The sequence below is a fragment of the Anomalospiza imberbis genome, chromosome 6, assembly GCF_031753505.1.
Source record: "Anomalospiza imberbis isolate Cuckoo-Finch-1a 21T00152 chromosome 6, ASM3175350v1, whole genome shotgun sequence".
NCBI classification, from domain to species: domain Eukaryota; kingdom Metazoa; phylum Chordata; class Aves; order Passeriformes; family Viduidae; genus Anomalospiza; species Anomalospiza imberbis.
Genome location: NC_089686.1, coordinates 43,311,615 through 43,326,767, shown reverse-complemented (window position 1 = coordinate 43,326,767; position 15,153 = coordinate 43,311,615). Strand labels below are relative to the sequence as shown.

At 37.6% G+C, this 15,153-nt stretch overlaps 1 protein-coding gene across 2 annotated transcripts in view; it reads left to right on the top strand.

The window, feature by feature from the left end:
- The window catches only part of IFTAP (intraflagellar transport associated protein), a 28,086-nt gene extending 13,581 nt beyond the window's left edge, over positions 1–14,505 (top strand). The window contains exons 4-6 of one of the 2 annotated variants that reach the window (XM_068193744.1): positions 896–950; positions 7,168–7,295; positions 13,853–14,505. In XM_068193744.1, the coding sequence (XP_068049845.1) occupies positions 896–950; positions 7,168–7,295; positions 13,853–14,014 (345 nt within the window). In that variant the 3' untranslated portion in view covers positions 14,015–14,505. Of the gene's footprint in view, positions 1–895; positions 951–7,164; positions 7,296–13,852 lie in introns of both variants that reach the window. The other variant, XM_068193743.1, reaches the window with a different exon arrangement.
- Positions 14,506–15,153: the final 648 nt, after the last annotated feature.

Genomic DNA, 15,153 nt, shown 5'->3' with positions numbered 1-15,153 from the left:
TTAGCAGAACATGACTGATTTTTCCTGTATTAATTTACAAATTACTTGCAATTTGTTGATGTATTTCCCATCTGTGGGAAAGAGGAATGAGAGCAGTCCAAATTTTTTTCTAATGTATGTACTTTTAAAGTGTAAAGGTTATGTAAGTCTTGAGACTGTTTTCAAACCAGGTTGGAAGAAATTATCTGAGAGCATCTTTAATTACTTGATGAAAACACAGAAGAAAATCCACGGCATGTAGTCAATCCTCCATGGTAGCACTATTTGCAGATAGGCTGGGAAAAACTTTATTTTCACCCTGTGCATCCATTCAGAGTGATACCTGAAATGAGAAATGTCTTGTCTTTGGGTATGTTTTAAATAGTTTAGATTGTTCAAGGGACATTAGCCTGAGAAAACAGTTGAGTAAAGCCCCAAGTGAAGTACTAGAAATGTAATAATTCTTAGGGTTTTTTTTTCCCTAATCAATTCACCATTAGTGTCAAAACAGAAGGATCAAGCTCTAGTTTGCCTCCAGCATGTATTCTCTTTGTGCCATATGAAATGAGCTTGCAAAATTGCATAGTAACTTATGCATCATTTTCCTATGAAAATATTTTACTTCTCCATCTTTCCACTAACTTCCTGAGAAAGTTACTGTACAGCTTGAGCTTCCTTTCCATCACTTAAGTTGATACATGGCAATTTTGGCAGTAAATCTTTGACTATACCTAAAAGTATTTCCTTTGGGTTACACATTTCAAAGAAAACTCATATGCTTTCTTGGAAAAATGCAGGGGAAAATGGGGAAGATGAAGTAGACAATTTAATGCATTTTTGCTCTGCTCTAGATTGTACTATAAGGAATGGAATTGATATATTTTTATCTATTTTCTGATTTGGGTTTTCATGGCAGGTGGACAAGTACTTAAACTTGGAAGATGTAGACACAGATGAGGAGACATGCAATGGTAGGTTTTCTCCCTTCGTATTCACCATCGTTTTCTGTCTTTGAATGCAAGTGTGTGAACATTGATTAAAGAACTGCTTCTCTCCTAAAAGAGATGATCTTGCTCAGTTATTCTATTGCTAGAAAATTCCCCACATTGCCCCAGTTCCCCAAACTGAAGTACTAATTTCTCCCCTCTAAGAGGTAATGAAACAATAAATTAAGGGGAATATTTATTGTACTTCGTCCTGGTGAAGTTTTTTTTTCAAGCTTTTCTAGAAGTGCAGAGAGCTTATTGTTAGCAACATCTCTCTGTATTAATGCATTTCTATTTTGTATTGAAATTACTGTCATTACAAAAGACTTTTTTTTAAACTAATGTGGGTGCTAAGAGACAGTGCTGTAAAGTGGAAATATTTAATGAAAATGCTGTCCCTACCTATTAAAACAATGTCATCCTGGGCTTAAAATAAATCAGACTAATTCTGAATTCACAGTGAACTTCTTTAAAAATTCCAATTAGGAGCATTTTGAGTAGTGTTGAACTGTTCTGTACACCTATAATAATTTTAACTCTTTTACCTCCAAAAAGTAAATGGAATACTAATGCTTATAGTTATTTGTCTGTCATAGGTCCATCCTTGTATGGTCTTTATTGCAACCAGAAGTGACAACCTTTTAGTGTTTAAATTCATTTTCCTCATCTGTACCTGTGACTGCACAAGGAAACCAGGCCACACAGATTAAGGGATTTACCTGAGGTCACAGACAGAAGTTGCAGGGCTTTGATGCTTGGTTTCGTTAGTTATTGCCACTTGATTGATCTCCCCACTTTAACAGTAAAGTTTTGATTAGTCTTTCCTTTCTGAGTGTCCTGAATTCCTGTGAGGTCTGAGGGCTTAGAGACTTCCTGTATCTCACAAGAAGATAGTAAACCAACGCAAGTCAGGTTTATGGCAAATATTCTTTCTCCAGCCTTTCAGAAAAGAGGGAGTAAAACAGCAGTCCCAGAGCAGGTACAGATGTCAAAGATTTTTTTTTTGAGTGTAATGTTCAAATGTGCCTATTTTTCCCTTTGGAGGGCATTGTTCTGTGTTTATGTCTTAAATTCTGGCATTACCTATTAAAAAGCCCCTGGAGTTTACTGGTGGAAGCACAAACCCAGATTTCACTTCTGTCATAATGAAAGGAGAAATGCCTATATCCAGTTCATTAACGTACTGTTAGATAGCTCTAGTTCCAAACAGACCACACATTGGTTGATGAGAATAAAGCCCAATGCTAAAATACCAAGGAGAACAGTGAGGAAAAAGAGCTCTGCTTAAGCTTGGGGATAATTTAGTGCATTCAGTACTGTGACAGACCTTGCCTCTCTCCAGCATTTGGGTCATTTCTGTATATTTGTGTCCAAGAGTAAATGTTAATCACATACATATGGAAAACCCTGGTAAAACACACTTCATTTGAGGCAGACTGCCTCAGTGAAGAATGAGACTATATCAACAATGCTCACTAACAACATTAGACTTTTAGATTGTATTTTCTAACATTGAAACACTGCCTAGCCAGAAGTTAATTTTTCCTTCTAAATGCTGCCACGAAAGTAAACAGCATCCAAATTTTTACCTGGGAAACCCACAGCCTGGGTCTTTGAAGACAGTGGTTGAGTCAGGCTAAAAAATTTCTCCTTGACTCCTAAGTGCAGAAAATAGCACCTATGGTTTGATAGTTGTCTTGCATGTAAAAATCCACTCAACAGCTTCATACAAAGAGAGGTAAAATCTTAGTCCTGTAGAAACCTTAGCAACAAAATGCAATTTAAAATATAAAATTATGTCACTTCTATTGCTTGTAATGGTAATCTAGAATAATATCACTAGTGAATACCTTAATGAAAGATTAATTCTGAAGAATTCCAGTTAGTTTATAAATGTGGTAAATTGTGACACAAATTAGAGACATTGTGTTGTTGACCTTTTTAAATGCTGCCACCTTATGTCAGAACAAATGATTGATTTAAGACTTCATATTGTCAAAACAAGCTTAAAAATATCGTTTATTTTACCCAGTAAAAAATACCTTGCTAGTAAATTGCAACAAGCCTTTATCCCTCTTTGTTATTGGCAGCATTTCAATATCTCTGTGCTTCACATAGCTTTAAAGGGCAGATCAGTTAGCTGAGTTAGCAACTGTACATTTATACAATAAATATTCACACTTAAGGGCAACTGGCTGAAAGCTGACAGTATGAGAAGCATGGTAGAAAATAGGTGCTAAAACATCCCATCCAACCAGTGCTGTTTGGCAGATGTCCTGGAAGAGTCATTCTAGTGAAATTTTTTTGGGGATTTTTTGGGGGGGGGGGGGGTGCAGTTTGGGTTTTTTTCCAATTTATCTGGCAAGTTCAGTGTCTTTTAAGGTGTGAGTGAATGTGACTGCTTCTTAGGAGTAGGAAAAACAGCCCACAGATTTGGCCAGAATGCAAATTCATTGTAGCTGCTTTTGTTTGACAGCACTGGGCTGAAAGCTTGAAACGGGGGCAATGCTTTGCATTGTGGGACTTTAGCACCGTAACCCAAGATTGGCAAAGTGAAATTGCTGCCCTAAACCACAGCCTTAATGCATCATGTAGAGACAGCATGGGCTTGGTGTACTGTAATCACTCTTTCTCCCTGAGTTTAATCTCTAACTGTAAGGAGCTTAAGGCAACAATAGAGATGATCAGGCTTTCTCCAGGGATGGATGGATGCTGCCTAGTGCCTATGTTTTGGCAACAGGATTTTCCAGGACTGCTTACAAATTTCTTGCTGCAGGGCTTGAGGGGTAGCTTGGTAATAATAGGTAATATTTGAGTAAAGTACCAAATATGTTAAAGAATGTCTGGAGATCTTGAGTGTGCTATTGTTTAAATACAAGAGAAAGTTTAAACAGGACTAATTAAATGTGTGGGTGAGGCTTCATAGGCAAGGATATAATTGCCTCATCCTAATCCAGCATGGGGCACTGCAGTACTGCAAACTTGTCTTTTCAAGGTCCCAGTTGTCTGTAACCCCCCAGAGGCTGAGGAGAACCTGATTGACTCAGTTACTTTGAAGCTGAGGCCAAGCATAACTATTGATTATTTTTTTTTTTTTTTGCAAATTATATCACCATCTTTTATTTTTCATAATCTGTGCCTCTCCATTTATATTTTGAGCCTATCCTTATATCCAGAAAAATAATGTTGAGGAAGAGGATTCAGAGTTAAATGAGGCAGAATTTTTAAAGTATGGGGCTCCCCCCCAGCTGGTGAATCCCTTTCTTGTTTTTCTTCTCTGGTCTCTGCAATCCATTTAACACTGCCTTTAGATGATTTCACACTAGGCAGCTCTTTGGGAGTAACAGCCTGAAGCATGAGAATTAGGGGAGACTGCAAAATTTAGCTTTTAAGCTTTTTTTGTTATCACTCTCTTCTCAACTCCCCATCAACAGCATTTTTGTGAAATGTAGTGTCTGAAAGTGGTAAAACCTGTGTCAGTGTATATATAGCTGTCAGTGTATATATAGCTGGGCATCATTTGGCTACACTAAAGTTATAGACAAAACTCTGAACTTCTTCACTCTTGAAAGTTAAAAGCAGACTTGTGGCAGTAGATTATTTTTTTCTGTACTCAAAATTGATGTCTATGGTACACAATAAGGAAAAAACTCCAACTCAGCAGTGTTGACAGATTTAGTAATCACTTTCTGGGATGTGGTAGGGAGGGACTAAAGAGTGTTGTTCATTTTCCAAATATGCTGTTATTAAAGTATGCTGGACTTGAGTAAAATAGTCAGCCATATCATCCAGGGAGTTGATTCTTCATGGTATGAGAGGTGCATTTCAAAATGTCTTCTCCGTTTTTTTGGTATCACTGCCTGTTGAGTTATCTCTATATATGGTGCCATTGGCAGTATCCAAGGCTTTCCTGTTGCTAATTAATCACCTCCACTGAGAACATAATTAGCAGCTTAATTAGGATCATCATCCAGTAGTGCTGTAGCAGCAGCTTAAACAAGCTGTGAGGTACTGGCTAGAACTTACAATGGCCTGGAGTTCCTTTGGGTGCCCCCACTGAGAAGGACGACTGTCAAAACTCTCTAATTTTTTCTCACTGAAGGGGTTTCTTTATTAAACATTATCAGGGAAAGCAGTGTTTACCAATTAGACTTTCATATGCTGTCACACAGCCAGCATAGAGAGAGACAAAGCTCATTTCTGGCATGTCTACTGGCAAACAAAGGTTGATTACATTCTTACAGGGTGATTGAAGGGAATTTGAAACATTGTTTGCATTACTAACAAGCCTTAAAAAGTGGAATTGACATTCTGAGTATGACAAGCACTTCTTGCTAAAAGCAAAAATAAATTTCCTTCTGTTGTCCTAATTCTTAAGTGTTATCTTTCTGAGCCATTGCCAGGCTGTTGCATAACAGTGCTTCCTCCTCATCTTCTCTCTGCAGATTGGTCTGTTGAGGGGGAGAAGCTCTTAGTGCAGAATTAATCAGTGTTTATATCAGTAGGTGATAAAAACCTCTTGATGTCCAGACTTCCCTTACTTTAGTAAGGATGTAGATCTAGGTTGCAAGTTTGAAACAGCAGTGGAAGATGCCATTGTCTTTAAATGAGCATTCACATCTTCCTTCTGTCCTATAAATACTTTTGACCCAAATGATGAAAAAAGCAGCTGCAGAGCATGTGTAGACATAGCCTGTGGACTGTACTGTCCTTTTCAGAAAATTTTCTCATATAACTGGTGCAGGATCTGAACAGATGCTATGCCGAGAACAAGGACTGAAAGCACTTACATGGCTGGAGATAGACATAAGCAACCAAGAGAATAGGGATGAAAACAAACCCACTTATCATGGAACAAGAGACAAAAATCCAGAAATTAAATACTCAAGGGAACTAATTCAACTCTTTTAAAAAGAGCATTCTACTTTGCAATTCGAAGCCCTGCTGGCTTTTAAATAGTAAACTATTCCCAGAAGAAAACAAAATTATGAATTTGATCATGGATTTTTTATGAAGATCTAGCTAGGAAATCTTTATTTCCAAATGCAGGTTCACAGGGGAATGAGAGGTCCATGACTCCACTACTGTGGTAAAATTGTGCAGGTAGAGATAAATAGACACTTACCCGTTTCACCCTGGATCTATGTACTCTCTTGTTGCTTCCATTAAGTAACATTTAAGCAGTGCTTTGAAAATTTATTCTTAGATTACAAGATAAATGTAAATGCGGTATAAAACTGTAAAGAAACTTGTGTATCAGCTGAAAAAAATAGTAGGTAGATTTACATAATCCTTTGACTAAATTGTAAGACATATGGTCCCCTTAAGTTCTTTCATAAAAACATTTCTGAGACTCGATGGACACATCTGTGCTGTGGCAGAGCTGAGATTGATTCATGTTAGAAGATATTTCTAAACCTAAGGCATATCCTTCTGATCTGTCACAGAATGCAAACCCACTGGTCCCCGTATGAATGTTTTGCTGAAGTTTGTAAAAGAAAAGTGATTCAGAAAAGCTGTTCATTTGTGAACTGTGGAACAAATCCTGGCTGTATAGAAAGGTTGCATGTCACTCCATCCCAGATAGGGGGGATGTCCTCTCAAGTACCTTTTTTTGGAAATCTCAGGGAGAAACAAACATCCGTGAAATACCCTTAGACAAGAGAGTCATCCAGCACTGCAGTGGGGAATATTAGTCGTTCTACCAGGTATTTTTTCTTAATGTTTTGTGAGAGTCATAGTAAGATGCTTTGCAATGATTCTTTGTGCCCAATGTACAGGTGGTGAAGCTCTTGCTAAAGAGAAATTAATGAGCCTGCTCAGCTCATCAATGGCAAGACAAGGTGTTTTATAACTTCTGCTGCAGATATCTCTGCTGAAGACCTTCCATCTTTGTTCTGAAAGAAAGGAATGTAATCCCAGGTGCTCTCTGAGTTTAAGAGCATCTGCATCCAGATTTTAATTCAGCACCTTTAAGAACGAAGAGGTACCAGACAAGTTTGATTTTTCCTTAGTACAGTATTGCTACCTAGATTTTATCTCAGGACTGCGTGGATCTGTTTTAATGATAGCTTATGCAACAATAGCTACATCACACTCTGACAAGCTACTGCCCATATCTGAGCACTACAGGATTTTAGCAGGATTTTGCTAATTTATGCATTGAGTGGAAGGTTAAGGTTGACTCTTTTTTATTCAGCAGGATCATTAGTTCTTCCAGGAGAGGTGGAAGAGACAATGGCTTGCTGTACACCCTTCTTTGATAAGCCTATTCAGCCGAAGTTCAGAGCCTGGTCAGTTCCCCAGCCATCAGACAGCAAAGCCCAAGAGGTATGAGGTCAGATGTATTCATTCAAACTTTGGGGGTTTGGGGTATTGTTATTTTTCCTGTTGGCTTCTACTGTTATTTCCACAAAAACAGAGGGATATAGATGTAGTATGTGGAACTGCTGTGAGTTAACAAGTCATATTATTAATTTTTAAATGAATAATGAATTCTTAAATATGTTAAGAATTGAAATAAACACTCTATTTTATCTTGCACACTGCTACTATATAATCTTACATTTTCAAAATGTGCACTTCAATACTTCAAGTGGTACGTGGGCTTTTTAATATTTAATTTGTGTAACTCACAGAATATTCAAGTAAGCCTTTGCCCTTTAAGCCTTTTAGCTACCCTTGCTTATGTAGAATGATAGACCATTTAATTTTCCAGTGATCTCATGATCTTATGGCATACTCATTGGCTTAGTAAGGGAGCCATTTTCTGCAGCAGGGAGGTAGTGAATGATCTCTTTAACATGACACTTGAAAGAAAAAAAAAATATTTTAGAATATATTGTGGTCAGAATTAAGATCTGGTCCCTTGGAAATGAGTAGTAGCAAGATGCTGCTGAGAAACTGCATTGTCAAGGTCTGATGTGGAGAGGTTTACTTTATGGCCTCTGAGCCTTTTAATCAGACACAGTCAGTGCAAGCTTTAATTTAGAATTGCTGTCTTCCTTCAGAAATTCAGTTCTTCTCAAACTGCAGCAGAAGGTGTGGATTGCTTACAGGCTTATTTTAAGTCATTAAGCTTCCTATCCAAACAGTCTGTGTGAGCATTAACTTTGGGGGTGTTTCTATTGCAGAGGATTCTTCACTGCTCTTTTCCCCTGCCTGATCATTGCAATAGAAGCTGAAGTTAGCTTCCAGCTAAAGTGGGCCAGTTTTGATAGTTTCATATGCTTATTGATGTTCCCGTGAGGCTTAAATCAAGTTTATAAATGATGCGTGACCAATGAAGGTTTGGTGTTATAGCACTGCATATGGTGCCTCCTTTCCTGGACTCAGTTGTCTTTAGTTCCTTGCAATAAACTCTTTACTATAAGGAACAAGTCTGCTTTGGGAAAAAGTAGATGTTCTAAAATGACCTTTCAAGCTTTAATACCTACCATTCGGTGAATAAAAATACTCACTCTTTTCCCTAAGGATTGACATAATTCAAGGTTTTGCCTTTAGATATATCCATTGGACACAAAATAACACCCAAAAAACTAGAATGAGGCTTTATCGCTTTCTCATTTCATAACTTCTGTAGAGAAGAAGAAGAAGGGTTGTAGCAGCCTGCAGTGTTCATAAAGGACTGCATATGATTCTTTAAACTATAGTTCATGAAAAATAGATAAAGATACGACTGCATGCAAAATTCATTTCCATTTGAGGGAAATTTGGGTTATGAAAGAAACTGAGTATTATTACATTGGCTATGAGTTGCTGCATTTTTCAAGAAGAAAGACAATTTCCACAACCATTTGGTTGGTGCCGGGCTACTTAAAATGAAGGCAGCCTTCCCCCTAAATTATAAACATATTTTTGCCTTCATTTAGATAATATAACTGTGGCCTGATTTTTAGAACCATCAGGACTGAACAGGTCCATTTTAAAGTCCCTCAGTGCTTCAAATTGTCATTGCCTTGAAAATTAAGTCTTGCATTGCTTATGGCAGGACTAGTTTAGAAAGAGAAAAAGATTTTCCCTGGAGACATCTCTGCTTCAAAATGAGACTGTTCTCTGTCCATCAAAACAAATCTGTTAGGGAAGGGCAACATAATGTGGCTGTCTAATTGGTTTTCTTAGAGAATGGAAGACCATTCTGTAGGAAAAATAGCAGGATGAGAAATGTCTATGCTATGGAAACACTTGTGAGGCACTTTAGGGTAAATTGTGTATCTCTCAGCATATTGCTAGGGAAAGTTTAAAAAAAGCAGCTCTGCTAAGACCCAGTTTATAACTTGGATAATTGTTGAAGAACAACTTGTCTCCCTGAAAATGTTTTTCTGTCAAAAGGTTTTTAGGAAGTGGCTTCGTGAATGACACAGCAAATTATTTGTGTTGTCCACCAGTGTTGCTTCATCTTTCTTTCCTCTCTTTAGACATAGATGTATTTCAGGATTTCACTATCGACAGTGGAGCATACATGACCTCCCTCCCACAGGCCACTGCAGATTGAACCAGCATTCATTCTTTGTTTGAAGTAGATTATCACAGAACATTTCCCTCCCCTACCCAAAAATTTATTTTCTCCTTTATTTCTATTTAATATATTTTTATAAAAGATATTATAGTATTTTTATGTTTTAATTCCTGCTTCCTTGTGTCTTTATTCGTTATTTCCTTCTCTGCATACACGAGTGCAGTTGATGCATAGTTTTCATCCACTTGCTACAATCATTCATTCAAAGTGGGATTCATCTCACCTAACTTCAGTTTTAAATGTAGTTTTAGTCCTCCAGTCACCAAGAGGCAGAAATAAGCAGCTCCAGAAGCTGATTAATCCCACTTGCTGTAGGAATTTGTTGTAAGATGTAATGTATCTCCATCCAATATAGCTCAGGCTGGGCTATTTTTGGCTGACTACCTTAGTCTAGAAACCTACTTTTTGTATGGCTCAGATTAGGAAAGAAGAAATCTGCCCTTTTATTCCCCTTTATTTCTGTAGTTTGAGCATTCAAAAAAGTACTTAGCATATCTGTAATTTTATCTTAATCTGTGGCATAGCAGCATTTATCCCCTAAAATACAACTTCCATTGAGTTCCTTTGGTTAAAGTTTTACTGCTAGGCATCACCTGAGGTTTGTTTCTGCTACATGCTATGCATAAATGCAACAAGAACACGGAAGAACTTAAAGACAGGATTGACGAAGTCAAAGAAGATGGAAGAGTTATATCTTCTCAGAGGCCAGTAAAGACACAGAGATTGAATGACTTGTCCAAAATGATGAAGCAGAAGTGGAAAATTGGCCAAGATTTATTGACTTCTAGTCCAGTGCCCCAAGCTCAAACAAGCTTTTTTTCTCCCAGGTACTCCAGGATACACTAAGCTTATATGAAATTGTAGCATGTATGTTTTCCCCACACTTCTTTGGTTTTTTTTTTTAATTTTATTTATTGTTAGTGAACTAGTAAGTTTTCCCTTGAGCATGTAATGAAATCACTGGTGAGTGTACGTGCAAGCTTTACATAATTTGAACAAGTGAGTCATAGAGTGCCATAATTACACAGAAATACAAGTTTTAGAAGGACAGAGACAAGCTGTTTAGCTAAGTGTAACTCATCACAGATTAATAAATGAACCAAGTTGGCAATTATTAATAGACTTCTGAAAACATCAACTTTAAGGTATTTTATTTACAATATTACTTGGTAGAACAACCTCTAGCAATATATTTCAGTTGTTAATATGAATATTGCATTCTTTCCCTCCTTTAATTTGGACATACAGGAACTGTAAATGAAAGTGATTTTTTTTCTTCAGAGAGTAAATCACAGAAGCAATCTTAAGCAGACTGGCAGTTTTCTAATAGAGCAGGATTCTATTCCCAGAGAGTTCTCAAAAAGATTTCAATTAGATGTTAAATTAGACACCTGAAATTCACATATTTCTCTCAGCTCCTTAGGCAAAAATAACAAGATAATAACTTGATCAGCTCAGAGAATTCAGTGTTCTATTGTAAAATGTCTTCCTTTTGACATAGAATAAAATTGCAGTTTGCAGTATATAAGTTTTAGATTGCTTGTCTTCATGGAAGTTTGAAGTCAATGGCTTCTTGGAAGAAGAAGAAGAAGAAAAAAAAAGGAATCCCTAATGCTTTGGGTATTCATTTGAGAGATGAAGCACACTGATAAATAAATATACAGTGTGAATAAACTTTTCAAATGTGCAATGAGCGGGTAACAGAGAAATTGTTAACAGAGTGAAGTTGGGTATGTTTTATTTTGGCATCTTATTTCAGTTAGCAAATGGGGTCGAGTTTTGTAAACAATAGTTTTTCCAGTATTTTGCTGTGTCTGCATAAAATGTTCATGGAATGACATAAAGGCCATGACAAGGTCAGAGTGGATGTGTGTATACTTTCTGTAACTCTATTGAGAGAGGAAAATAGATTTGCTTTTGTAAAATCCCTATAAAAGCTTACTGTAGTTTGAACTCTTCTTAGCTCAGTTGCCTTAGATGTGTGTCGTGGTTTAACCCTGGGCAGACACCAAGCCCCACAGCCACTCGCTTGCTCTCCATCAGCAGGACTGGGAGAGAATCATAAGGGTAAACTGGAAAACTCATGGGTTGAGATAAAGACAGTTTAATGGGGAAAGTAAAAGCCTCACACATAAGCAAAGCAAACCAAGGAGTTAATTTGTTGCTTCCCACAGGTGAGCAGGTGCTCACCACCTCCAGGAGAGCAGGGCCCCACCACATGTGACAGTCACTTGGGAAGACAAAGGACATCACTCCAAACTCCCCTTTTCTCCTTCCTCCTCCCACTTTATGCCCTGACGATTCCACACACATGTGGTGTGGAATATCCCTTTGGTCAGTTGGGGTCACCTGTGCCAGCTGTGTCTCCTCCCCTGCACCCCCAGCTCCCTCACCACTGTGGCTGAACAAGAAGCAGAAAAGGCCTTGGCTCCGTGTGAGCCCTGCTCAGCAATAACAAAAACATCTCTGTATTACCAATCGGCACAAATCCAAAACACAGCCCCCTACCAGCCACTGTGAAGGAAATGAACTCTACCCCAGTCAAAAGCAGCGCAATGTTGTAAAAAATATTGTTACAACCAAAATAACTGAAAAATATTCACGCCTTGCATTGCATTTTAGAAGAGTGCTTTGGATTTCTGCAAATGAAAGACAGGTAGTAGAACCGTGGTTACTGCCACCATTTGTTACACAGTTGCTGGTAATCATACTGACAATGAATTGTACAAGGCTCTGCCTGTGGAAGAGATAGAAATGAGCATGAATATGCTGAGGAGCTCAAGGAGTTGGCTTTATCTCTAATGGGAATGAGAGTCTGTGTGCAAGCTTTATCTCCTGTTAACATCTTTCAAGTGGGCTATCTATAAAAGTTAATGATGGTTTACCTGAAGTAGTCTATGGACATAAGCTAGATAATCTTTGTGTGCAGAATGAATAGTTTTTTCTAGACCAACTCTATCTACAAGGTTTTTCCCTTTTATAAATGCCCATGATCTACTCATCTGCATCCAGGATTATTTGGCAGCTCCAACATGTAAGCCAGATACCTAGAAAACTGAGCAATATAGATGATTAATAAAATTATATAGCCCCATAAAAACTATTTCCTGATTATTCATGCAAATTACAGTTTATTAATAAAGGATATAGATACTACACAGATGCTCTCTGCCATGTCTATCGAGTATTTGGCCACCAGAGAGGAATCCAGTTACTAATTCTCTGACTTACTAGATGGCATTAACAGTGTCAATGCTTCTTCTTACCAAAATATCACATCAAATTGTGCAGGATTGTGCCTTCTAAACTGAGCAGTGATCATAGGATGCTGAGTGTTCTTCCTGCTTTTCAGCAAGTACATGTATTCTTAATTTCATATACATCACTAGTCATGGGCTTCATCAAAGACTTGTCAAAAGCTTGGAAAAATAAGCATGTGTTTAAACATTTTGCTGATTTGGTGCTGAAATACTTAAATCTTTGAAACACATTTCTAGACAATTTATATTAACTTCTCAAGGGATAGGGAGCATTCCTACACAGTTTTGATATTGAAGATGTGTCTCCTGTGTTGTCCTGGAATTCATTTAATGTAACTGCTTACCATAAACCTTTCTTGTTGTGGCCCCCTGCAGTTTCTTATCAGCATGGAGCCTGCCATAGTTATTTGTTTTCATTGGTTTATTTTATAGGCAGAGTGGTTATTCTAAGATATTTCAACCAGAAGCAATACAGAAATGCGATACAGTATGTCAACAAAGCACATATTGGGAAATACAGTAAGATTCTTCTGTTCATCATGCAAGAAATGCAAACTAGCCAATTCTGTGTCTCTGAGGTGGTGAAAAAAATTATTGGAGTCTGAAAATTGATTATTTGACATTTTGCTCATTGCAGGCCTTTCCTTCTCTGCAGCTGTGTTCAGGGAAGCATGTTACATTTGTATCAGATGCATGTATGCTGCAGCTTTTTGTAATACTAACCCAAATTTTGATGACATGGAAACTGTCTTTGAAATTTAACATAGCTGCATATAACATGTCCATATCCCCACAGCCTTGCTGCTACAAGTGGCAGGAATATAATAGATGTGTGCAAGGGAAGTTTTTAGATTCCTTGCCTTGAGCAAAACTAGTTAATGATATTCATTCAGATACAGTACAATACAAATGGGGCACATTAAATGGCTTAAATTAGGTCAAATTGAATAATTGAATTTATTCTTTTACTTAAAAAGAGCTTAATCAGCTGAGAGTGTTAGAGTCAGAAAAAATAGTTTAATTAAATATTAATTAGAAGTTTATATTTTGAGCTTCCTTGTTATCACTTGCAGCACTATTATTTATGTATCTGTTTTTCCTCATTACAGCTACTGGGCGATGATGTTCAACCATTCTCACTTGATGAAGAATTTGATTATGACAATGTGGCACTGACCCCGAAGTTCTCTGAAGCTGAGCTGAAGGCCATTATAGAGTTGTCTGAAGAGAAAATGGGTACAGATGTCAAATCATCACAAGCTGAAGACTGAGTCAGAGGTGTTCTGTGCAGGGCTGTTGGAATGACCTTTTTATGGGAGGAATGTAGCTCCTCGTTGTACCCTTATTTAGTGTTCTTATCTGCATGACCAGTAAATGGCATCTCTGAGATTTGTCATTTAATCTGTCACAGTGCCTTGGATCCTGTACTGGCTTAGGGTAGGTGTGCTGGAGTGACTTCTCCATAGGAGCAAAACAAGCTGTTGGATTTCAGAATAGCATTGTGGCTACTCTTGCTTATATCTGGTACTCACTCAGTTCCTGAGTAGTAAAAGCTGGTCCTAAAACTGCCTTTTACCTTGTTCTTTCAGTAATGCAATTAAAAGTTTTTAATTGTCTATGAACTCTTTAAATATATAGTCTATGAACTCTTTAAATATATAGAGATATATGAGTGAATAAATCTGGGAATATGTTTTTTTTTTCCTCTGTATTTTGAGTTACTTCAGTTCTGCAAAAAATAAACATTCCTGTTTCCAACAAACTTTTTGTCTTGATCAAAATTGACGTGGAACAACTCCTAAAATTAAAACAGTAACTGCTCAAACCACCCGCCACCACCTTCCACACAGAGGAAAAAATAGCGTTCTCATCCATTAAAGGAATTGGCATTGAAAGGCTGTCAGATTTTAGATTTTTTCACAGATGATTCCAAATAACAGCTATAGCTTAGATTCTGCATCACTGAAATACAGCAAGCTGGAGTTGAGTAAAGGTCAGCTATATGGGTGGGAGAGAAGAGTGTGGCCCCTCTGACACAAGGTAGTATGTACTCCTGCTCTGAAGAGTTCAGAATCCTTTGTTTTCAGTAACTGTCGAAGCTTTGCCAGTTGAGGCTTGGTTTAAAATCGCAATGCTGCATTGTATTTTTGGTTCTTTTCTGATATAACTGCATTCACTAAAGTTTACTGACCAGCATTTTGTCCTTGACCTCTCTCTATTATTTCTGAAGTGGGTGATTAGCATGATAAATATGGGAAGAGTGCCCAAGCAGATTGACAGGGCACCAAACCATAGGTTTGTTTAGAGGCTGTGGATGAATTTTCGGTGGCCGGCGGGCTGCTTCATTGCCAGTAATTTATGAAAGCAAAGAAAGGTCTTCTGACGTTCCAAATGAGATTTTCTGGATGAG